General features: G+C 38.2%; 1 protein-coding gene and 1 long non-coding RNA gene across 3 annotated transcripts; one reads left to right on the forward strand and one right to left on the reverse strand.

Moving 5' to 3' along the window:
• Nucleotides 1–396: 396 nt before the first annotated feature.
• On the forward strand, nucleotides 397–22,574 carry casd1 (CAS1 domain sialic acid O acetyltransferase 1). 2 transcript variants are annotated; one of them, XM_030147378.1, is made up of 18 exons: nucleotides 397–402; nucleotides 8,350–8,468; nucleotides 8,632–8,752; nucleotides 9,020–9,064; nucleotides 9,162–9,236; nucleotides 9,349–9,393; nucleotides 9,481–9,604; nucleotides 10,572–10,786; nucleotides 10,950–11,369; nucleotides 12,123–12,212; nucleotides 13,380–13,499; nucleotides 13,998–14,154; nucleotides 14,279–14,358; nucleotides 16,974–17,075; nucleotides 17,252–17,392; nucleotides 18,680–18,757; nucleotides 19,024–19,116; nucleotides 21,049–22,574. In XM_030147378.1, exons 2-18 carry the CDS (start codon nucleotides 8,446–8,448, stop codon nucleotides 21,316–21,318), a joined length of 2,199 nt encoding a protein of 732 aa, XP_030003238.1. In that variant the 5' UTR covers nucleotides 397–402; nucleotides 8,350–8,445; the 3' UTR covers nucleotides 21,319–22,574. The 2 variants fall into 2 exon arrangements, with proteins under 2 accessions (XP_030003238.1, XP_030003239.1); XM_030147379.1 differs by lacking the exon at nucleotides 397–402 and adding an exon at nucleotides 7,025–7,245 and having other exon boundaries at nucleotides 8,372–8,468.
• On the reverse strand, nucleotides 15,650–23,724 carry LOC115428373 (uncharacterized). The gene is made up of 3 exons (XR_003936613.1): nucleotides 23,714–23,724; nucleotides 16,211–16,214; nucleotides 15,650–16,067 (listed from the first exon to the last, which is right to left on the reverse strand). It is a non-coding gene; the product is annotated as an uncharacterized LOC115428373 (long non-coding RNA).
• Nucleotides 23,725–24,036: the final 312 nt, after the last annotated feature.

The following is a 24,036-nucleotide window of genomic DNA, read 5'->3' on the forward strand; positions in this document are numbered from 1 at the left end:
TCTTCACCACAACCGACCGATACAGCGACCGCATCACTGCAGACGCGGCACCGATCCGTCTGTCAATCTCACGCTCCGTCCTTCCCTCACTCGTGAACAAGACCCCAGGATACTTAAACTCCTCCACTTGGGGCAAAGAGCAATGTATGTATGTATGTATGAGTATGTTAATCAGTTAGAGACATGAACACTGCGATCGCTTAAAAAAGGGGTTAAAACATGAAATCATTAGAAAGACTGAAGATGAAGCTGATAAAAGTCAAATCATGTAAAGCAAATGTGCTGCTTCCCTCAATGTGACCGCTATAAACATTTTAATAACCCTAACTCTATAAGGTGCAATAATAGGAGTCACATTTTAGGTTTTATGTTGCGGCATCTGCAACATCACAGACCTGTGCTGTAAACAAACAGCAACATTTAACTGTGTTTTCTTATCAAGTGACACATAAATCTAATGTTCCTTAAATGTGGAACAAAAATGTAATGATACACTTGACCAGGAGCTCCTATTTTTCTGACCATGAACATGACCAAATCAGGCCGAGCAAAACAAGAAGCAAACACACTTAAAATAATGAGGAACGGGTACTGAGAACGTCCTTTACATCACAGAGAGGTAAAGAAACCAGTAAGGATAAAACACAAAGGGTTTGGCTACTTGTGCTTAAGTGCAATTTGTCTGTTTGTGTGGTGAGGGCTGGAGAGGCTGCTTGGCATGGAGGTCACTTAGTGGAAGTGCTGCTGGCAGTTGATCTTCTCTTGGGCCTGGTCCAGAAGCTCCGGCATCTCTCGGACGATGGCCTGCAGGGCTTGGCCCAGGTCTTCCCCGCTGTAAGGCTTTCCCAGAGGAGGCACGTGGATGAAGGCAGAGCGGCCGTGGCTCAGGTACAGGGACGTGTAGTAGGTGAAGTCACACAGACACCTGCAAAGGACACGAGGATGGGATTAAATGAATAAAGAGTCAAAGGGAATCATAAACGCAAATTTCAACGACGCACTTTAATGTTATTTTTGCACCTGTTCCCCACTAAAAATTCCACTTTTACTTTGCACATTACAGTTTATTGTTGGACTGTACTGTTTGATTGTCCAGATTTTTTTTTACCAGTTCTGTTTTCATACTTGTAATTTATTATGTATAGTGTGTTTGCTTGTGTTCTATTTCTTTTTTATCTTCTATTCTACAGGATGTCCCAAAAAAACTGACATTATTTCAGATGTCCATATCGGAGTGACTACATGGTCAGGAGAAAAGATACTTGATAGGATTTATTTTGGACATAAAATGTTTTATTCTACAAATTTCTAACGAAAAATTCTGGTGGATGGTAATTTTTTATAATGTTTAAACCTCCTGAGACCCAGGAAAGTGAAAATTTAAGCTTTTTTACATTAAACAACCATCTTGATTGGAAACTGCATAATGCAACAGTTTTTTCAGATACATTTTTTAAAATTCTTTTTATCTATTTTTTTAAGGGAATGTCCTTTGCAATGGACAGCATTTTTTTTGGTAAAACTGTCAAACTTCTGTCGCCTCCAGAGGACAAAAATGCATTTCCAGTTCTCAGGAGGATACTAGGCCCTTTTCCGCCGCAAGAACTTTGTGCATTACCCTGAACTTTCAAAGTTCCTGGTGCATTTCCACTGAAAATTACCCGGGTAATTGACTTTCCCCCGGCCCCGAATTTACCCCAAAGAAGTTCCTGGTCCAGAGGTAGTACTTTCCAGATTACCAGGAACTTTAAGGGGCAGGGCTGTGTGCTGCAGAACACTGAGTGGTGGACTAGACTGACAGCATTTCCGCATTCTGTTCACCGCCAATATTTAACTCATGTAATTTTCACAAGCTTTGTATTTTGATAATTCGGAAAATGGACCAAAAGAGAAGCTACAACAAGTGGACGGATGAAATTCAGACGGACTTTGAATCACCGACACGAAATGAGTGAGTAAAAGCTGTCAGAGCCAAGTATAAGATACAAGCCTAAAGAAATATGAGGAAAGAAGAAGAAATTTATGCAGGATTAAAAGAAACTAAAGGACCACAACAGTTGCAGTGGATCTGACTGTCGAACAAACCAATAGTATGTATATCAGAAATATTCACTGTTTAGTTCATTCCATGTTGTAACAGTGGTCAGCAGCATCAGCTGTTTAGTCAGAAGTGAAGTCCAGTTAACCTAATACTAACTGGTCAACAGTCTGACACTAAACCTAAATCACAGAACTGGATGTATTCGTGTTGTCGCCGTGAGCTGAACACTGATTTATTCTGTATGTTTGTGATTTCCACCTGAAATGGACTGGACGAACTCGCCTCTTTTTCCAAACCTGTGGCTCGTTTGTGTCCTGGTCCATCATCTCCTGCTGTTTACAACAGCCCAGGTCAGACAGGTCACATGTCACATCACACTGGTAGGAATCTGTCATCATGTGTTCTGTTATATATTTCAGTATTTTTATTACTTTTCCAGTAGGAAAGCAAAAAAGGGACCGGGACCATGGAGTTCCAGACCGGCTGTCCAGGACCAGCTGGACCAGACCCTGGTCCAAAAGCCTGAACCTTTCACATGTTTATTTCCCTTTTAATCTCAAGGCACCTTGTTTATTTGCACCTTTTGTTTTGTTTGAATTTTTAATTTTAAAAATTCTGACCTAATACTGTCTGTTCATTTACAAAACATCAAAATATGAGTAGAGTATCAGTACTTTTATCAGTAATATGCAGTCAAATTAAATGCAGGCATTTGAGTAAATGTGTCTGACTTTAGGGTTGAACCTGGACTATATCTGTAAAACAATAGAAATGAAACAGAACCATCCATCACACTGAAAGTTTTAAATACAAATTAAGGATATGTAATGATGGTTAACATCATTTAGAATGTATTTCAGATGGATTAAGTGATTCAACAACCAGTAAAACGTTAAACCCAACCCGTCCACTGAAGTACTGTGTCATTTTATTGTGCTAGAGGTCAGTTTGGGAATGTACATGAACTGGACAACAGGTTCTGTTACTGCTCCCTCATACATCATCAACCTGATTTGAATAAATTACCCTGAACTTTGGGGTGCGGTGGAAACGCAATTACCAGGAACTTTTTTACCCAAATAAGTTCCTGGTAATAAAGTTCCTGGGCTTTTGGTGGAAAAGGGCCTATAGTCTACGAGGGCATTTAGTCTTTACCTTTACATTTAAAAAGTTTCTTCATTTTCTGTTTGTACTTCCTTGTCACCACAAGATATTGTTTAATATAAAACTTTTAATAAATTTCAAATGTATTTGTTGAACATCACTCAGTCCTCTTTAGTGATGACCTACTTTGCCAACTCAGGATCCAACATGTCATCATTAAATGCTGTCTTTAACCAAACTGTCCACACAATTACTTATTACCTCCGCCAAGGAGGTTATGTTTTTGCCAGGGTTTGTTTGTCTGTTTGTTTGTCTGTCCGTTAGTGTGCAACACAACTCAAAAAGTTATGGACAGATTTTGATGAAATTTTCAGGGTTTTTTGGAAATGGGATAAAGAAGAAATTATTAACTTTTGGGGGTGATCGGGGGTGGGGGGGGCCCACGGGGGGGCCCACTGATCAGCCTTGGCGGAGGTCTGCGCTCTCCGAGTGCTTCTAGTTGTTTCCTATTTTGTGGTCTGCTTGTACTTTGTCTGCTTGTAAATAATATATTTAAAAAGTGTGAGCTTGACCAACATGCATTTCTAACAGCCTACAGTCGACTTAACACATTAAACATAAAGTTAGGTGGAGCAAGTTTTGAGGGGTTTTTTTGGAACATTTTTAAGTCTGAAAGGCCCATTACAATGACATTGACCCATATAGAATAAACTTAGACCATAGGTTAAACTTAGTATGTGATCATTCATGGCTAAACTTCAAATTAAGGGCTTTATGTGACCCAACAAGGTGAAATGTTATAAATATTTGGAAATGCACAGTGAAGTGGTGGTAGACGTCAATACTACAGGTGAAAGTGTGCAATTTTACAGCCTGTATCCTTCATACGTCTTGTGTTATTTGCATATAAATGCGTGTAAGAATCTGAATGACAGGGCTGTAACATCCTCAATGTTTAACACGGTGAAAAAAGGGGGATAATATGAGTTTGGGCTGTACGTTACAATAACTTCTTCATAACAAACAACAACAAACCAAACAAATATTGTTGTTATTGTTACTCTAACCCTTTCATGCGTAATGGTCACTCTAGTGGACAGCTGTTCAAAGCTGTTCTCTTTTACGTGTATTCATGGGTTTTGTTGGGTTTTTTTTGTTGTTATTGTTTTAGTTCCAACACAATGGACGCCTATGCACCATCACATATACTGTAACTCATACCATTACTGTAACTTTGCTGTTCTTGATAAACCTGATCTGCAGTAAAATGCTTGAGGGCAAATCAATTGCTTGTTATTATTATTAGACTGTAATTAACTTTTTTTTTTTTTTTTCAAACAAAAAGTTTTTGTTTTTTTGCATATTATCTCTATGAAGTGAGTAGTGACTAGTATTGAAATATGTTAAAATGTGAGAAAACATCAGATTAGCTGCATGAAAACACACAATATATCAGTAAATACATGTTTGGTTTTTTTTGCTTCAAAAATTAAACGTATGATGTCCAGCTAAGTGGACATTTTTGGAATTCCATGAAAAATAGGTTCATAAGAAAATTTTCAATCGCATTATTGTTGTTTTTTCATGCTTAAAGACAAATAAAAGCACTCATGAAAAAAAAATCTTGATTAAGGTTCTCATAATTTATGCATGAAAGAGTTAATAAAAAGAAAAGTACCCAGTACCACTCATTAACTGTTTGTGAACTAACGTCACCTGACCACAGGGCGGCGCAAGTGAATCAGAAATACGATCATTTTCTGCTTTCTGGAGTTATTTAAGTCATTTATTTAAGTACAAAATATAATCTGATGGGCTTTATGAGACAAAGGCAATTATATGATTTCGAGAAATCCAATTAAGACATTTGGATTTCTTCCCAATACTCTAGATGTCTTGGTGCGTGTAAACAGTTCAATCTGGTTTATTTCGGTCGTTTACATCTGCGCATGTGCAAAAACAATAGTGACGTAGTCAAACGTGGGCGGAAGACAAATAATGGGAAGTTTTGGGTAAATAATCTTTTCAATGGCCCTCATACATACTCCGAAGGAATTCCAATAATGGATTGAAAAAAGGGGGTTTTCGATTACCGCATTTCTGAAGTGCGTGTTAATTCGTCATATGTGATTATTGCAATTATCTGATTACTTATTGGATTTTTATGGTTATTTAAACGGATCCAATGGCTGACAAATCAGGTAATATGATATTTTGGAGCTGAAAAAACTGGTCATAGTAAAAGAAATGGCAGAAGAAGAGCAGCCAAGGATTGCAAAAGGTATTTTCTTGTAACTTATAACTTTTATATGTGGCACTTCTGTTACTTTTCACAAATGCAACTTGTAACTCCTCATTACAAACTTTCAGAGACTTTTATTTATCTGAGTTAAGAATGTAAATGGAAGAGGCTAATGCAGTTTTTTTTTTCCCTCCCCCGTTTTCTTTCTTATTTTAATGTAGGCTATGACAAAATTATGAGAAGGCCAACACAACAGTCAGTGTTTTTAACGCGACAAAATTGACAAATATGCAGAAACTGTAACTTACAATTCATTCTAGTGCTTCAGATTTCAGTTTTAGACTATTATTATAAACTTTGACTTTTTTTCCCAGATTTTTCAGGAAATACAAAAAACGTAACCAGGCCTAAGTCACACTCTTGACATTGGCAAGTATCTTACATCGATGGCCAAAATACAAAACCTCCTAACAAAAAAAACAACAAAAAAAAACAAAACGTGGATCCTGGAGGATTCTGTTGGGTTTCTGTAAATTGGCTTAGAGTCTGGTTTTGACCAACTCTATATGTAAAGTGTCATGAGATAACTTTTGTTATGATTTGGTGCTATATAAATAAAATTTGATTGATGGTTTAGTTTTATTATATTATGGTCTTTGTTGTTGTTGTCAGGTGACCTTCATGTCATAAGAAAGGGCGGGATTATCTTGCAGATAGACTGAAAATGTGGAGTCAACCTTGTTCTCACAATTTAATGTGAAAACTCAAAATCTAAACACGAAAAGCACTCGGAGAGCGCAGACCTCCGCCAAGACAGATCTGTCCCCCCCCGTTTGTTTGTTTGTTAGCAAGATAACTCAAAAAGTTAAGGACAGATTTTCATGAAATTTTCAGGAAATGTTGATACTGGCACAAGGAAGAAATTAAGAAATTAAATTTTGGTGGTGATCGGGGGTGGGGGGGGGGCACGAGGGGGCCCACTGATCGGCCTTGGCGGAGGTCTGCGCTGTCTTTTCTAGAAAAGCCCTCGGAGAGCGCAGATCTCCGCCAAGGCCGATTAGTGCCCCCCCACCCCCCCCCCCACCAAAACTGAATCATTTTTTCCTTGTGCCAGTATTATCAACATTTCCTAAAAATTTCATGAAAATCCGTCCTTAACTTTTTGAGTTATCTTGCTAACAAACAAACACGCACACAAAGCAAAGCAATCACAATACCTCCTGGCGGAGGTAAAAATTGCGGATAGGAGGTTTTGTTTTTTGGCCATCGACATGGTTTGTTCAACCGTGAGGGTAGGCGATTTTACCACAGGTGGCAGAGTCTTTTATTAAAAAAAAAAAAAAAAAAAAAAAAAAAAGAATTTGGATTTATTTGTTTTAGAAAAGTGACGATTTGCAAAAAACAGTCAACAGAGCAGTTTGATCTTTACAATATCTTTGGACATTGTGTTGAAATAATAACAAATCATCCCCTCATCCATTAAGGCACTGACTGGACCTAGACTTTCTTTGAAATCCTTCTGTTTCAGAGGTGCTGCCTGCCTGTGTGTGTTGTCTATGTCGTTGTGTGTGTTGTTCCACAGACTGTGCAGCCGGAGGTGCGCCGCCGTCGGACCGCTCCGCCGCAGTGGCAGACAGCGGGGGCGTGGACAGGCGCGCGGAATGCACGGCTCCACAGCGCTGCGCCGCATCCCGTCCATCTGCTTGTTGTCATGGAGGAGCAAAGATGGCGGTCCTGGCCTATAGCCTGGGCAAACGCGAAATAAATCAACATTTTACCATTAAAAATGCTAAGTTAATATCTCTAGTAGCTGTTCTGTTACTCCTCGTGTTTCATACAGCGTCGCGCTATTATGGAGGTAAGTGTTTTTCCTGTTTGTTAAAGTTCCAGGGGACAGTCAGTCAGACACTTGACTCAAGCTATTGCTAACGTTAGCCTAGCTAGTTGTTTGTATCTGCGAGGGCTTGGCTTTGCAGCTCCGTACAGTCCCGTTAACTGATATTATATCCCTAAGGTGAAAAGGCTACAGGAGACATCTGTGTGACTGCTTTTAATAGTGACAGCAGGCTATAACTACTTAACTACACCTGTTTGGTCCCAGTAGCTAACTAAATAAAGCTAAACCTCCATTCAGCTATGTTTACATGCTCCTGTCAGTACACGCTTGGTTACTGTGCGGAAAGCCGTGTGCCAATGAAATGTCAAAGGGTAAATGTAGTTAGAGGCTAATGTTATTCAGTACACACTGTGCACTGTACGGTTGGCTTTGGTTATTTCGTTAACTCCCAAATGCAAAGTTGAACTGTCAAAACGTGGTGAGTTAGGCTAACAACATGAACAGCAGCCACCGACTTACTGTCTCATTTGTCGCTTTACAATGGCTTGTCAATAAGTGTAAGTAACAGAATTATTAGTTTTTGTTAATTGTATAGTAAAAACTATACGTACGCTTCGTCAGTGATGTATGCAATTTTGTCCCACCCAACACCGACAGTGACAGTAAAGCTTCTTGTAAACCGAGTTTGACTATAGTGGTATATTACCATGGCTGACGTCCACCTCCCAGCTGGGTTGCGTTGCATGGACTTTGTAAATGAAAAGGGAGAGGAACCAGAGAGCTCTGTGTACACACTGAGAGCAGCTGCTCTGGCTGGCGATGACACTAAATGCCCACATCTCACGCCAGCCTGCCGACCCTACATGTTCCCCTTTTTCTATGGTTTGATTCAGTGCAGATGGCTCCATTCATGTTGCACACAAATGAATAGCTGGAGAGATTTATGGCTGAGCTAAATTGCTGATGGCTTCATTATGTACTATGGCCCCAAGCAGAGCCCTGCATTGTATACTAGTCTTTTGACAGTGCTGAATGAAAAGCCAGGGTACTATTGAGACAGCAGGTTTCAGTCATAGGCAGCTAAGACTATGAGTGAGAGTACTTTTTGTTTGGCCCTACTGGTAGTTTCTCTGTGTCTTCCCCACAGGCTTGGACTCATGTGAATGGCTGCTGTCCAGAGGACGTTACTTGGGAGACAATGTATGGCAGCCTTATGGCTGTATGATGCACAAATACAAAAGCAAGTGAGTGTCACTGGCTGTGAAGGGTTACTGCATTTATGCTCGAGATAAGTATAGAGTTTATAGCACTCCTCTATAGTTAAGCACCTAAAATAAAAATATATGCTCTCTGTACTTACTTGTACTCATAAGATTCATTTTCTTTATTGGGCTCTTTGTCTTACAGTGAAGCCAAAACATGCCTTGCTGAAAAGCGGGTGGCCTTTATCGGTGATTCACGAATCAGGCAGCTATTTTACTCCTTCATCAAAATTATTGACCCTGAACGAAGAGAAGATGGTAACAAGGTGAGGAAAAATAACCAGGTATTCCCTGGGTTTTTTCAGTTGAGTTGTGAGACATCAGGTAACATATCATTTCATAATGGCTTTGGCTTCCTAATGATTAGCCTCAAAAATATCTTAAGTAATGTATTGGATATTAAGTTTATCTCCAGTGGTTTGCACACAGTGTCCACAAAGAGAGCATAATGCATACTGTAATCAAATTGTGTGATCTCATGCAGAAAAATGAACTTAACAGGCTTTGTCTTTATCTGCATGTAATTTGTTCAGCACGAGGACATCGCCTTTGGAGATGAAAGCTCCTCAGTTGCTGTGGTGAGCTATTTCTGTATGTGATTTCATGTCCTGTTCTAAATCTGTAAAAATATGCTCAGATAAAAGTGAAAAACGTCCACGTCCTTTTTGTGTCTAGGATTTTCTGTGGCATCCAGAGGCGAATAATTCAATGAAGGAACGCTTGATATCATGGACCTATGGGAGTGGAAAAGTAAATTCTATTATTTTTGAGTGGGAAGCTATGTCAGTTGTGTTGTAAATACAATGTCGTCATGCTGGTGTGGACAAGGTTTTGGTTTTGTTAATAGTTGAATTTTTTGCAGGAGTCCTCAGCAAAGCCAGATGTTATCATCCTTGGAGCTGCCACAGTAAGCTTTATAAATAAGTGTTTAGCAGTGCCTGTTACAGTAAATAAGGTGGTGTCCTAATCCTGTCTATTTCTTAATGTACCACAGTGGTCCATCAAATTGCACAGTGGCAGCAGTGAGACCTTGCATCAATACAAAGTCAACTTGACAGCTATTGCGGTGCCTCTGGAGAAGCTGGCTGACCATGGGGAGGTTTACTGGGTCCTTCAGGGTAAGCTTAGCTTGTTTTAGAAGCTATAGAAGACAGCATCTCTCACATTTGTGAATATTTCTTATGATCTGTTGTCTTAGCTCGCATGTGAAGTATTAGTGCCTGTTCCCTTCACCTCAGTGAGTCATCATGTGATTGCTGCATTCACGAGTCAAATGGGATTATCACTTGAGAGTTCAAAGCATTCACACATTCCCAGTACTTCTATATCATTAAACACCAGGGCAAAGACCACCTCTTTTATGATGGCTTTTGATTTCATACCATGTTTATGGTATCATGTAGAAAATAACCAATAAATGTTTAATTTAAAAAATAGTTTAGAAGGTTATGATCATACTTGAGATGAATTAATATTTACTTATAAACCAGGCCTCTGATAATGGACATGAGTGTGGTTGATCAAAACAAAAAACATGAAAATACACCCTGTGGCTGGATAAACTAATGTTTCTTATAATGTCCATGGCATTTAAGTGTAATGTACTTTACTACAGCCTTATTGTAATAAATTCAGCTATATAGTCTTGCTATTTTCAACACTTTGTTGGTCTGGATTACTCCAAAGGATGTGTGTGTATGTTGTTCACTCAGCCAAACTGTAGTGTATTGTAATTTACAAACATCCAATAGATGCAAAATTCACGCTTTCAAGCGCAGTATGAGAAGTTGAATCGATAAATCTCACCTAATGTTTGATTAATTACATTTATTTATTTAAATATTTATTTCTTAGACTTAGAAGCTCAGTTCAACAGTCAGCCTCTTATGATAAACACAAAGTTATAGATGGATAATTACATACATGCAGGGATGATACTGTCTTTTTTTCTGCTCTAAATAATTATTTTCACTGTTGGTCACTTAATCGCAGTTTACTTGCATCCTCTTACTGTCTAGTAAGACTACTACTAGTCTTTTCCTGTTCTTATTGCACACCATGCAATGGCATCTCTGTCCTGTTCAGACCCAGTAAATGAGGAGGTGTTAAGTGAAAACAGGAGGATGATCACCAATCAACAGCTGGAGCTGTATAATGAAGCAGCGGCAGATGCACTCAACAGCAGCAAGCGTAACGGCAGGTCCCGGATCAAGCTGTTGGCCGCGTCGCGACAGGCTGCACTGGAAACCATCACCCAGTCAGATGATGGCCTCCACCTGCCTGAGAGTACTAGGAATGTGGTAAGAACAGTTTATAGTGAAGATTACCACACTGGTGTTAGATGTTCATGTTAGTATATATTCATATGGAGCTGGATATTAAACTCAAAGAGCTGACTTGAAGCGTTGATGTTCATTTGCACTTTGTATGAATTTTACTCACATCCTGTCATCCTCCTGTCAGGGAGCCATGGTCCTCATGAACTCTGTGTGCAACAAGCTACTGAGGCCCATCGATGGCTCCTGCTGCCAGACATTACCGCCACCCAACTTCCTCCAGAAACTGTCAGCATGCTTCTTCCTGGGCTCAGCGATAGTTTTCCTGGTCCTCCACGTTCTTGGCAACAACCGCCACCGCCGACCTGTGCCACCTGATGTGGAAAGCTTAGAGGAGAAGAAGCCAGCCTCTGCAGCTGTCCCTCTGGGTCCAAAGGCACCCTTCCAGGCCCTCTGCAGGATGGGCATCATCATGGCTTATTTTTACCTTTGTGATAGAGCAGATGTGTTCATGAAAGAGCAGAAGTTCTACACACACTCAACGTTTTTCATCCCTCTCATCTATATATTTGTCCTAGGAGTTTTCTACAGTGAAAACAGCAAGGAGGTAAGTCATGAAGCACTGTTCTTAAATTACAGTATTTTTTGAGTTACTATTATTTTCTAACCACTAGTCAACATCGGTCTTAAGGTTTCAAGTAAAAGTGATCAGGCCATGCTAATTAAATGCATTTTGGCTGATTTATCATCAGCTGGTTATTTCTTTAGGCTGATAAACAAACACAAGTGCAGACACACATTGCAGGCAGCATAAATTTGTGTGACAGTGTGGCTGCCGTAGAACCGCCCATTTTGAAGTTTGGGAAAAACATGCCAAGCAAGCAGACACAGCGAAGGATAGATTCACTTAAGCAAACAGAGATCATGAAGACATATACGGTTGAATAAATATTTGCCACCCTGATCTGTAAATAATCAGCAGTGACCTTTGAAACACCAATATTGGTTGACACTCCTAAATTGTAATGTCATTCCGGTCACTGGCAATATGCAAATTGCAGGAGCGGCAATGTTTCGACACCGGTAAAATGTGTCACAGCATATAATTGTAAGATCCCCTGGCCTAATATTTTCCACATCCAAAAATCACATCATCATTTTTATTTTCTTAATGAAATTGAAGCGTAAAAAAATCTCATTCTCACTAAAATTATGACAGATATTATAGTTGCACTAACACTTGCTTATCATTCACCTCTAGTTGTAGCTACAGTTTTGGTCGTACTGTACATTGAAATGTGACCCTAACCCAGTTTAGATAAGTGCTGGATCAGCTATGTTTCTATTTTTTTCTACACAGACTAAATTACTCAACAGAGAGCAAACAGACGAGTGGAAGGGCTGGATGCAGCTCGTCATCCTCATCTATCATATATCAGGAGCCAGCGCTGTAAGTTCACTGTTACCTCATCTCTCCTGAAACTAATATTAGAGGCAAGTGGGAGTCAGTAACCTCATTTACTGTCAATATAACCGGGTCATCAGCACCGTCAGTCCCGCTTTGAACAGCTTTATCATGACAAGACGCTTACTGCTTCAACTTATGTCTATAATTAAGCTCTGGTTTTCTTCTTGTTTAGATAAATTGCACAGACTAAATTACTCAACAGAGAGCAAACAGACGAGTGTGTCGGGTCTGTTTTTTAATATTTAAGTTTAAGTTGGTCCTTTGGTCATGTTAGTCCCATCTCCAGCCCCTGATGTACGGGTGCTTGGTTTTAGACCTGTTTTTTTCTGTTCTTTGGCACTGGAAGCAGGAAAACAACAGTCCCAGCTCAAGCACCAGCCCTGGAACCACTTTAGGGGAAAAGGGGTTTGTGTGTCCTCATCAACAGCAAAAATCTGTTTGATTGTACCAGTGCTGTGCAGTCTGAATAATGGTCTTGTAGGGTTCCTGCAAGGTCTTAAAAAGTCTTGAATCTGCATTTATTACCTTAAAAAAGTCTTTAAAAGGTATTCAATTTGATATGGTAGGTCTTAAGTTATGTTGCCATAAACTTGTTTGTTGTGTTGTGTTTAAATGTGTCTGGGAAATGTCCAAACTGCAAAGAACATAACGTTAGTCTACTCCGATCCACTCATTCCAACCCAACAATTTATATTGAAATTAGGAACCAATTATTGGTAACTTTGCACAAATGATCACAGAACATTCAGCCCATCACACGTGCAGCCGTTAGTCACGTGCACGTCATCTGAGAAAGCTGAGTTTGGAAACTTTAAGGGATGGCGAAAAGTAAGCATGAGGAAGTGCAAATGTAATAATACCTGGTTGAAGAAAAGATCATTCTGGACCTGGTTGACACGAGTGGAGGGGAATGTGTTTGAAGGGAATCAAAGTGTAGGAGTAAATAAATACATTTTCCTAAATTCTAAGAGTTGTGAAGTTTTGCCAGTATGGCTGTGAAATGGGCATTAAATTCTGTTCTAAGTAGTGTTAAAAAGGTCTTAAAAGTCTTAAATTTAACTTGTAGAAACCTGTAGGAACCCTGTATTGTTTACTTTATGTAAAAAAAAAAAAAAAAAAAAAAAGGCCAATATTTTCTCTCTTTGACAGTTCATTCCAGTGTACATGCATGTGAGGGTGCTGGTGGCTGCGTATCTTTTCCAAACTGGCTATGGACACTTTTCTTTTTTCTGGCTCAAAGGAGACTTTGGACTATATAGAGTGTGCCAGGTGAGAGTACATCCAGTTACACTTTAACTATTATTTATACCACCAGTCCCATGCTGTCATACAAGAGAGACATTAAACCAGTTATTACATTCATTGAAGGTGGAGTAACAGATTACTAAGAAACACTGGTGATGTTTGAACTCAACTGCCAAACAAACTAGTTTCCATCACAAATTCATGTTCATGCACCTGCATTGCAAGCACATTTTTTCATGCACTTTAATCTGTTGCTGCTTTGGCCAGTGAATTTCCTTGTTGTGGGATCAATAAAGTCTGTAGAAGCACCAGATTTTGGAGGACCATGAGAAGATATTCCCTGAATTTAACTAAATGTAGAATCACATACTCCATCTTTAATCTACTCAGATTTTAGTGATATTTTCCACACTGTATAGACACATTTGGTATGAAATAACTTCATATTTTGAAAAACAGATGCAGTTTCTTGCAGCGTACCCTCTCGTCAGTGTCGTCTGGTTGTGTTTATCTGTTCTCCAGGTGCTTTTCCGTCTCAACTTCTTGGTCTTGGTGCTCTGTGTGGTGATGGACAGACCTTACCAGTTCTATTACTTTGTCCCCCTGGTCACCTTCTGGTTCGTCATCATCTACGCCACGTTGGCTGTGTGGCCTCAGATTCTTCAGAAAAAGGCTAACAGTATGTGTCAAAGGGAAATAGTGCTGTGGGAATTAATACAAAAGATTTATTTTAGACGTTAATGTTCACAACAGGGCTGCATTTAGAAGAACAGTTTCCATTAATGGTGTTCTCTTGTGATCAGGTAGCGGCATATGGCACCTTGGGGTCCTGGCCAAATTACTGGGGCTTCTGTTGTTCATCTGCTTCTTTGCCTATTCACAGGTGGGTGAATTTAAAACCTTTTAATCCTGCTAGTCACAACTCACTTTGGTTACAAATATTAGATTAATAGTTGAATGAAATAGCATTTTCTTGACAATGCATAATTAGATGTTATATAAAATCATGTCACTGAATTATATTTTGATATTCTTGTTTTAAAGGAAGCATGTTTAGTATTTCTACCTTCAAATATTAGAAAGTGTTTAAAATTTGTGTTAACTATACTGTCAGAGCTCTTTATTCTAGAGTCAAAGAAGTGACAAAATGATAAAAGCTAGATGCTCTGTTTTTATCACTAGACACAGCTCTAAATCAAAAGAATGGATTTTGATGATGAAATAACAGTGTTTCTTCTACACTGACTTTGATTCTGAGGCTTGTGAAGGTATAAAGTTATTCTGTGATGTTATTATTAATGCTAAGTTGCCATATGTTGATCCACGGTTCAGACTAAACTGTGACTGTAATACCAAACAGATCTTTAGTACAGCTATTGATAACACAAAGCGTACAGAAAACGGAGATGATTTGTGCTATAACTGTAGCTGTTTTCTGTCTAAAAACAGAGCTATAATGTAAAATATCAGCTGATGCAACATGTGAAGATTATAAGACATTAGTCGCTTTTCCATTGACCCTCAAAGTGCGTGAATATTACTTGCGCATAAAAATTTACCTAATGGGAAAAACGACAATTTCGCAAAAACTCGATTTTCAGTTAAAAGTTTTTGCACTGGCAAGAGGTGGTTTTTCGGGCATAGTGCAAATGGTATATCACACAAAACTGCAATGGAAAGACCTTTGTCTGCAACTAGAGTCACGTGAATTAAAAAAAACAAAACAAATCTTGACGGACGTTACAAGCGAAGACGAGTTTTAAAAGAAAAATATGTGTGGACACATCAGGAAACTTATAACTTTTAAATTTAGTACGGGATAGAGGAGTATGTATAATAATAGAGCTGAGCAATATGGAAAAAAATCACATCACAATAATTTTTTTCATATCAGATGATATTGATATTTTCCATTACTTATAAGTTAGTTGTGAAGACATCAGAAGGTTATTTTTGATTTAAATATAGTTCGTTTTCTGTCAGAGGTTGAACATGACAGATGTGCTGAAGAACATTATACAACTGTTTCAGATCAATAGAACAGGTACATATTCAAGGTTCGTGTGGAAAGGCAATAAAATGGATACGTGTGTGTGTGTGTATACACACACACACACACACACACACACATATATATATATATATATATATATATATATATATATATATATATATATATATATTTCCCTGCAAACATGTAAACAAACCCTTAGACAAATAAGCAAGCAATACATCATTTGGTGACACTATATAGACCCATTTAAATACAGATGTACCTCATATTATATTTTGGCTAATCTGTGTATGATATTTGTCCAATCTGAGTGGTGTAGTGTGTTCAGAAGGGGTCCATGGGTGTGTCACATAAATCTGGTGCCATTTCACTGAGTAGAAGAAAAGTTACTGAATTTTAAATAAGTAGAAATTTTCTGGTTAGCACTTTGCAGACGGTCCCTAAAGCTTCGCTCACTAACTGGGTCCACATTCGAGGTAATGCCGTCTACTGATCGTTAAGGACCGTTTGTTTGGATGAAAACAGGGTTGTAGTTTCCTCTCTGTGTTACCAAAGCTGCATAGAGCCGTCATCTGTGTCTCTTGACCGTTGATCTATTGAGCCACAAAGTGCGAATCTGTGAATCTCTTGCCAGCTTTACCGTGGTGAGTGTTGGCATTCTTCACATAGTCTACATGTATCTGTGTATTGTACTGAAGGCCCTGAACCCAAACAGTTCTACCCTACTTTTCAGTAACCCGATCGCCCGCGTTCTCTGTCTCCTTTTCTCCTGAGGGAACATTAATCTCCCGCTGCAGCCCAAACATTAGCGTGTGTGCTGCGGCTGCTCTTACACCTGTGCTGTGGGCGTCAACCTAACTTGCCGTGGCTCTAGTGTAATTGGTTCGGTGCAGCGCTACTTAGTTATGATTGGCTGTTCTTATGTTTGTCAAAACATGGATGAATTAATTCTATCGAAATTATATCGAGCATGTCTCATATTTCTATCGAGTAAAGTTATATCGCGATATATATCGTTATTGTTTTATTGCCCAGCCCTATACAATAATAATGAATATATCTGTAAATCAACACGATATTTACGTTCATTGCCATGTTTATGGAATGACTTCTCGTGTCATCTTGCAGTAACAAACAAATCATCACATTTGTGATTTAATGGAAAAACCCACATTACACACTTCTGTTTTTTCAACATTTAGTAAATATCGGTAAAGTTTTGCACAAATGTCCAATGGAAAAGCGACTGACGGTTAAAATACAGGACTATGAGTTTTAGTTTGAAGAAGAAAACCTGATGATTCCATAGTACAGATGTGTGTAAACAATCAGCTTTATACTTTGTTGCTGGTGGTCTTGTCAGTGTAAGTGTGTCGTAGTTTGTGTAGCTTTTTCCCCCTACTGTTGAGAGTTTGAAATGTCAATAGTACATATAATCCCTTTAAACACTTTTTAATCCTTACATTTTGGTGTTGAAACTCCAGGGTTTGTTTGAGAGTATCTTCTCCGTGTGGCCCCTTTCCAAGCTTTTTGAGCTAAACGGAAGCATCCATGAGTGGTGGTTCAGATGGAAGCTGGACCGATTTGTAAGTCAAATGTGTTTCGCTCTGTGCACATCAGAGTTTAATTAGTCATTCTTGGATTAACATAAATTCTTTGAAATGTAATACACATACGTGAACTTTGTGCAGAGCTGAAACTAAAAATGGAAAGATGGACCACGTTTTGCTCACGCTGTTGAATTTCTAATGTGGTTTTGCAGGCGGTGATTCATGGGATGTTATTTGCCTTCATTTATCTGGTACTTCAGAAGCGTCAGGTGCTGTCGGAGGGAAAAGGAGACGCTCTCTTCTCAACCAAAATCTCCAACGTCCTCCTCTTCCTCTCTGTGATCTCCTTCATTGTAAGATGCTCCTTTCTTGGGTTTCTCAGAAAATAGATTTTGGACATTTTTAATCTAAAATAACATCTAAACTCCATCACACTGTATATCAGGGGTTACGCATACCCCCAGGGGTACTTGGAAGAAGCCCAGGGGGAAAAATATATTAAATAAGTCATCATGTACCGAATACAAAATAAATAATGAGAATTAATGCTGAAATATAAAACACAATAATATATTCATATAATAGATTTGTTGTCAATCATCTTGTTTAAGCTTTGGTAACATTTTAAGAACATTTCTATTTTATATTATTCATAATGAGTTTATTTGAGTAGTTAAGTATTATTTTTTGTGATGAAAGGTTCATTTATTAATTAATGACCAATTTATTTATTTTTACTTGAAAAATGTCTTATTTTTTATATATTACAGTTGTTTATATTATATATGTAAATATATTACATATGTTGTTTAGTGAGTTGGGGGTACTTGGTGAAAAAAGTATATTTCAGGGGGTACTCCACTGTAAAAAGTTTGAGAACCATTGCTGTATATCATCATACCATTTAATAGTGAATCATTTTCAGTGTCTTATATTTCCTTTTTCCACAACTAGAGTCACGTGAATAAAAAAAATTTAAAAAAAAAAAAAAAAAACGGATGTTGACAGACATTACAACAAGTGAAGAAGAGTTTTAAAAGAAACATATGTCAACACACCAGGAAACACTTTTTTTTTTTTAATTTAGTACAGGATAGAGGGGTAATATATAATAATAATGAATACACTACAAGTAAAAATTAAGGATATTTCTTTTTTTTTGTCATTTTTTTGCCATTTGTAAATAAAACTATGTCTGGTCATAAAAAAAATGTGTTTCAATTCACATACAAAAAAGTAAAAAAGCGCTGTGCAAGAATCCCAACTGAAAAAAATAGCCCAAAAATTAATAATATCCTTAACTTTTTGTTTTTAGCGTATATCTGTAAATCAACATGATATTTATATTGGTTGCCATGTTTATTAATAGTGAATAATTTCCAGTGTCATATGTTGGTGCATGATTAGAGGAATTCTCATGTGCTTCCATTCAGACACACCCGTAGCCTGAAACATGTACTTTGTGAATGATGAGCATAACATTAATATCTCCTGGGATTTGTTGACTCCACCAAAGCCATAGGAGCATTAAAATAACCGCTGTGTTCACGTGCTAACCATTCTAAACTATGCACCTCCTTTCCTTTGTGTTGTCTGAAGGTTTAAGTACATTACCTAACTTATTATTGACCTCATTCTAGACCTACTCAATATGGGCCAGCAGCTGCAAAACCAAAACCGAGTGCAATGAGATGCATCCTTACATCTCTGTGGTCCAGGTATAGTCCGTCTTTTTATTTCTCAGTTACAGTTCCTTTATATTTGTGTAAGATCTCATTAATCTACGAGTCTAAACGTAGTACCCATATCATCTGCTCAAATCTACTATGGGAATAAACTAGCCAAGACTCTTTTATTATCATTCATTGTGTATTGCTCCTTAAAACTGTCAACACGAACACAAATAAATAACAATGTCTTCACACACGCCATGTTTTCATGCTTTGACGATATGAAATGCTTTTGTTCCTGTTTCCATCCACAGATTTTGGCCTTCATTCTAATCAGGAACATTCCTGGCTACGCCCGTTCTATTTATAGCTCCTTCTTTGCCTGGTTTGGAAAAATCTCCCTTGAGGTAAGAAAGTCCTAATGACTTTTACCCCGTACACTGCAACGGTACATTTAGACTGTTTATTTACTCTTTATTTACAGGCTTTGCAAACAGTACCATGAAGTTAAAGAGATGCAGTAACAATAAATAGAATGCAGAGGCACCACTAATCATGTAACAGGATAAACCCTGAATATTCACTAACTCGGCCACAATGTTCTCAGAGTGATTAAAAACTTCTACAGATCATTTTAGTGTCAAGGAGATGGGGGTGACAAATTATTCTTAAAAGTGTCATTAATTTTTGGATCATTTTAACATCAGTTTAGCAAGGGTTTTATGAGGAAAGCCTTGATTTATAGAAGCTGAAATCTGACAAAACCACTGTTAATTAAAGGTCTCCTATTGTGTAAAACCACTTTATTCTTGTACACCAGTGAACCATTAACATTGAGGAAAATGAAGCTGATTCTACCTGCACTTGTGTTTAGTTGTGTTTTGTGCACTATTCATTATAATCTTACTTTTTTGATTTTGTTCTTATTTCAGTTAAAAAAATGTATCTTTGCGCAGCTAAATTTAGTTGTCTATGCATTAATTCTAACTCAGCCTCCATTTAAGACATTTTTAAACTTCTTAGAAGTCCTAGTCGTTACTTTGAACACTTTTTTTTTTTCACCTAAAGAGCTTAAGGTTAATAGTAGCATTTTTATTTACTAGGATATTGGTTTAACTTTAGAGGGAAACATCCAGAAGGGTTTGTCTCCTTTCTGTACCTACCTGGCCCTTTTCATAGACTTTCTCAGAAATAGTTGAATTTTTGATTCCAAGACAGATCCATCTTATGATGCCATGCTGCTACAGCAGCAGCTGAACTCAGCCCCATTTGCCATCACCTTGCACCAGCAATATTTCCTAAAAATCACATCAAAGGTCTTATGCAGTTTTATCAACTTCTATATCATTCATGCACATAATACTTAAATAGTGCCTTTAATATGTATCCAACTCCATATAATGACCAAACATGACCTTTGACCTGAACCCATTTGAAGGTCATGTTGGAAAATACAGAAAAATCATTAGGTTTGACTTTAAAAATCTAAAATAACATTCTTGCCCACCTTGTAGATTCTATTGCTTGAAATATGTTAAAACCACTATATTTATATATAAAATATATGAAGCTTTAGAATCTATGAGGAGGGCAAGATGTTCAACTTTAAGGCAAACTAACAAGTTTTAAAAATTATACATTACATCCAGAAGTGAATGGAACATCCAACTGACCACCTAAAAATGTCTGATTTACAAATGTTTGTTGTTATTATGATCATAAGTATTTGTTGCTTAAAGCAGCGTATGACTTTCATCACAAATGTTTCTTCAAATTTGTAAAACCACAGCGATAGCCTCCTGATCACTAATCCATAAGTCTTTCTGTGCTAACACACCTGAATCACTTCCCTCATGGTGAATAACTTCAAAGATGACTCCCTCACACGCCGTCTGTTTACATACCAAACGGAAACAGAACCAAACCATCACTTGGGCCTTTTCAGAATTCCACACAACCGCAGCAGCAAGAAGCAATGAAGCTGTTTCTGTGTTTCTGTGTTTGTTGCTGCTGTGGCCATACAGACATTATCAGGCTAAAAGGGATCCATTTTGGAGATCCTTGATACTGCTGTTTCACTTCAGCAACTGAGTCACGCATCACTGAACATTGTCCAAAATGATTTTGTAGATATAATTGTACGTTTTACTGAGCCAGACACACCTATTTTTAAAACAAATCCAAAGTGGGCAAAACAGATAGGAGACCAGAACGTGTCCTTTTCAGAGTCTTCCTAGACTTACATTAGGATCCTTTCAGGTGATTTACAGCTGCTCTGTGACTGCTGTTGAACTGCTTCAATGGACAGGATGTGTAATTGTTGTGTTTGTCTCCCTCAGCTGTTCATTTGCCAGTACCACATCTGGCTGGCAGCAGACACCAAGGGGATCTTAGTCCTGATCCCAGGAAACCCTTCACTAAACATCCTGGTCAGCACCTTCATCTTCGTTTGCGTGGCTCATGAGATTTCGCTCATTACCAATGACCTGGCCCAGGTGGTCATCCCTAAAGACAGTGTGGCCCTGCTGAAGCGCCTGGGGGCCACGGGGGTCTTCAGTCTGGTTGTGCTGCTGCTGGCCAGGGACAGCCAGCCCACGCCGGGGGCCTGACAGAGGCGAGGCGGACCGGCCGAGACCCCCGCTGAGCTCCACCTGACAGACAGATCTGAGCCCTGACCAGGATTATTCTACCGGCGGCCAAAGGAGACAATCTTAGCTGCGGTTAGTGACACAAACAGAAACACGGCGGAGAACGGCGTCTCACCGCCGGCCACGAATGAGCAGAGTCTGAACATTGTGACTGATGTGAAAGTCATACACTGAAGAAAAACGGCCTTTTTCAGGCAAATCGCAAGACATAAAAGAACAAGTACAGAACATTGTAAACGTTTACATTACCTGGATTCAACAGAAGAGTGGAGGGGGATTTGGATGATTTTTAAAGCCAAACGTCCTCTCAGATCCAGACCTCATGCTTGCTTTGTGAAATCCGCAGCGTCGCTTCTATCCCAAACTAATCCGGTTCATTTTTGCCACATGCAGAACCTCCTGTCACCACTTTGCTCTGGAAGGCTCCGTCCACACGGCATCAACCGCTGAAGGCGTCGCTCAGGTGGATCCATAACCTACATATTCAGATATCTAGTCCTGTTTGACTACATGTTAAACTGCGCTGCACATTTCAACTGGCTTTGAAAAATCGTAGATATCTAAATATGCAAAACATGGACCAACAACAGACTTGGGTGATCAATTTGTGTCAAGAGTAAAGTAAAATTTGGAGTGCAATTGTTAAAATGTCAGAATATCCCTTGACATAATATTTTGCTATTTTTTTTTTTTTTTGTTAGTAATTTTAGACATGTTTGCCTTGTGCTGAAAGGTACCATGGTCGTCTGCTGTAGCTCTGAAATTGTACAGTATTTAATGATTTAAATTAATCTTATATTTTATACACTGTTTTTGGCTTTGTTTTTATTTTGTACTTTTTGCGCCCATGACTGCTGTTTGTGAAGGAAGTATTACATAAGTCCTTTTGTACCCATGCCAGCATCCTTTACATCCTATTAGTTCCTTTGTATGATAGTGAGAGTTTATTTTATACAGCAGTGCTTCAGCAGTATTTTTAGTCGTCTTTCATTGCTGTTTAAAACGCGCCTCACACAGCTGGAGCAAGAACCCCCCCCCCCCCCCATTTTATTGTAAAATAGGAATAACTACTACACTCTCCCTCTGTTGCCATGGCCAGTGAACTTTTTGGTCAATGTGAATGAGTGGAATCTACAATAGAGTGAGTGTTTTATCAAATTAATTGCCTTTGAACGTACAGTACCATTTTGTTAGTGCTGTATTTAAAAAAAAAAAAGGAAAAAAAGCATCATCAGATCTACTTCTGAGATGTAGCTCTGGATCACAAACATGCATCTGTAGGTACCTGGTGTCACATTAATACTCCAAAACCACTAAGTAATGCACTGACCGACATGGGAGGATGTGTCGACGTCACTTCAACAATAACATGGTCAGCCTCAGAGCAGAACTGCATAAGTTATTCACAAATGGACAAAAGTATTGGGACATGCTGAATTCAGGCATTTCTTTTCTAATGGGTCTGGGATACAAAACAATTAGGACAGATATAATTTTTCATTGTGATAAATATTGCATTGGTTAGTTTTGTCTAAATTATCTTTGCTTCCAAAATGCCTCAGAGATAGTTTTTACTTAATTTCTCTCAACATTAGGGGTGTTAGAAAATATCGGTTCTACAATATATGGCAATATTTCATTTCACAATACTGTATCGATATTTTTAGGTATTTATTCAAATGCAGATATGGCGGAGGTTCTGTTTTTTGGGGAGGGGTTTCTTTATTGTTTATGTGTAATTTATTATTATTTAACAGTTTTCTTAAATAATGGTTATATGAAGCATCCTGGAAGAACTTTTTACAGTCTGAGAGGCAGAAGTTAGTTCCTTTGTTGGGATTGTACAAAAATGTTACGATATTATTTATGAACTAATAGAATATGAACATTTGAGCAGGATCTTAATCTATAATGTTTGTAAAACATAATTTAAGTTTTAACACAGGAAAATTTTGTCATATAGCATTAGATCCTGTTGTGATCAAATAAAAATGTGTTTAGTATTTGTGCATATTTCAGGTGTAATTCAATTCTTCCAGGAAATAATCATTTTAAAACAGAATCAAACAAAAAATTCCCTTTTTAACAGTATCATGATATATCATATCATGATCCTAGTGTTGTGATTTGTATCGCATCGCCAGATTCTTACCAATACACACCCCTACTCAACACTGATTTTGTTTTTTAATCCATGACTATGATTTGAAATGTTTTTACCACAACTAACCATCTACTTTCTTTACTAAGGAAGAAAAATCTCTCCTTAAAATTTCAGAAAATATTTAAAACTAAATGGACACATCATAGCTACAGCTGTAAGATGTCCTGTTCATGCTGGTCTGAGATATAAAACATCATTATTAATAATCAATATATTTATCACAATATAAAACTACATTGTGACATTTGTCATTATTGTTTTGTATCCCAGACCCCTGTTAGAAAAGAAACACCTGAATTCAACGTGTCCCAATACTTTTGTCCATATAGTGTATGACTTGAGGCTAATTACATCTGTATATTTTTTCAGTCTGCAGTGTCAAATGTCTGGATCAAGTCCAGTTTCAGCCATTTTTTTGGTGTTATCCTCACATTTCCAGCATAATGGCAGATAAGCACCTTTGTCTGAACTCCAATGTAGAGCGGTAATAGAATGTTTAACACGGTACCATGTTA

This window comes from Sphaeramia orbicularis, chromosome 11 (genome assembly GCF_902148855.1).
Source record: "Sphaeramia orbicularis chromosome 11, fSphaOr1.1, whole genome shotgun sequence".
Classification (NCBI taxonomy): domain Eukaryota; kingdom Metazoa; phylum Chordata; class Actinopteri; order Kurtiformes; family Apogonidae; genus Sphaeramia; species Sphaeramia orbicularis.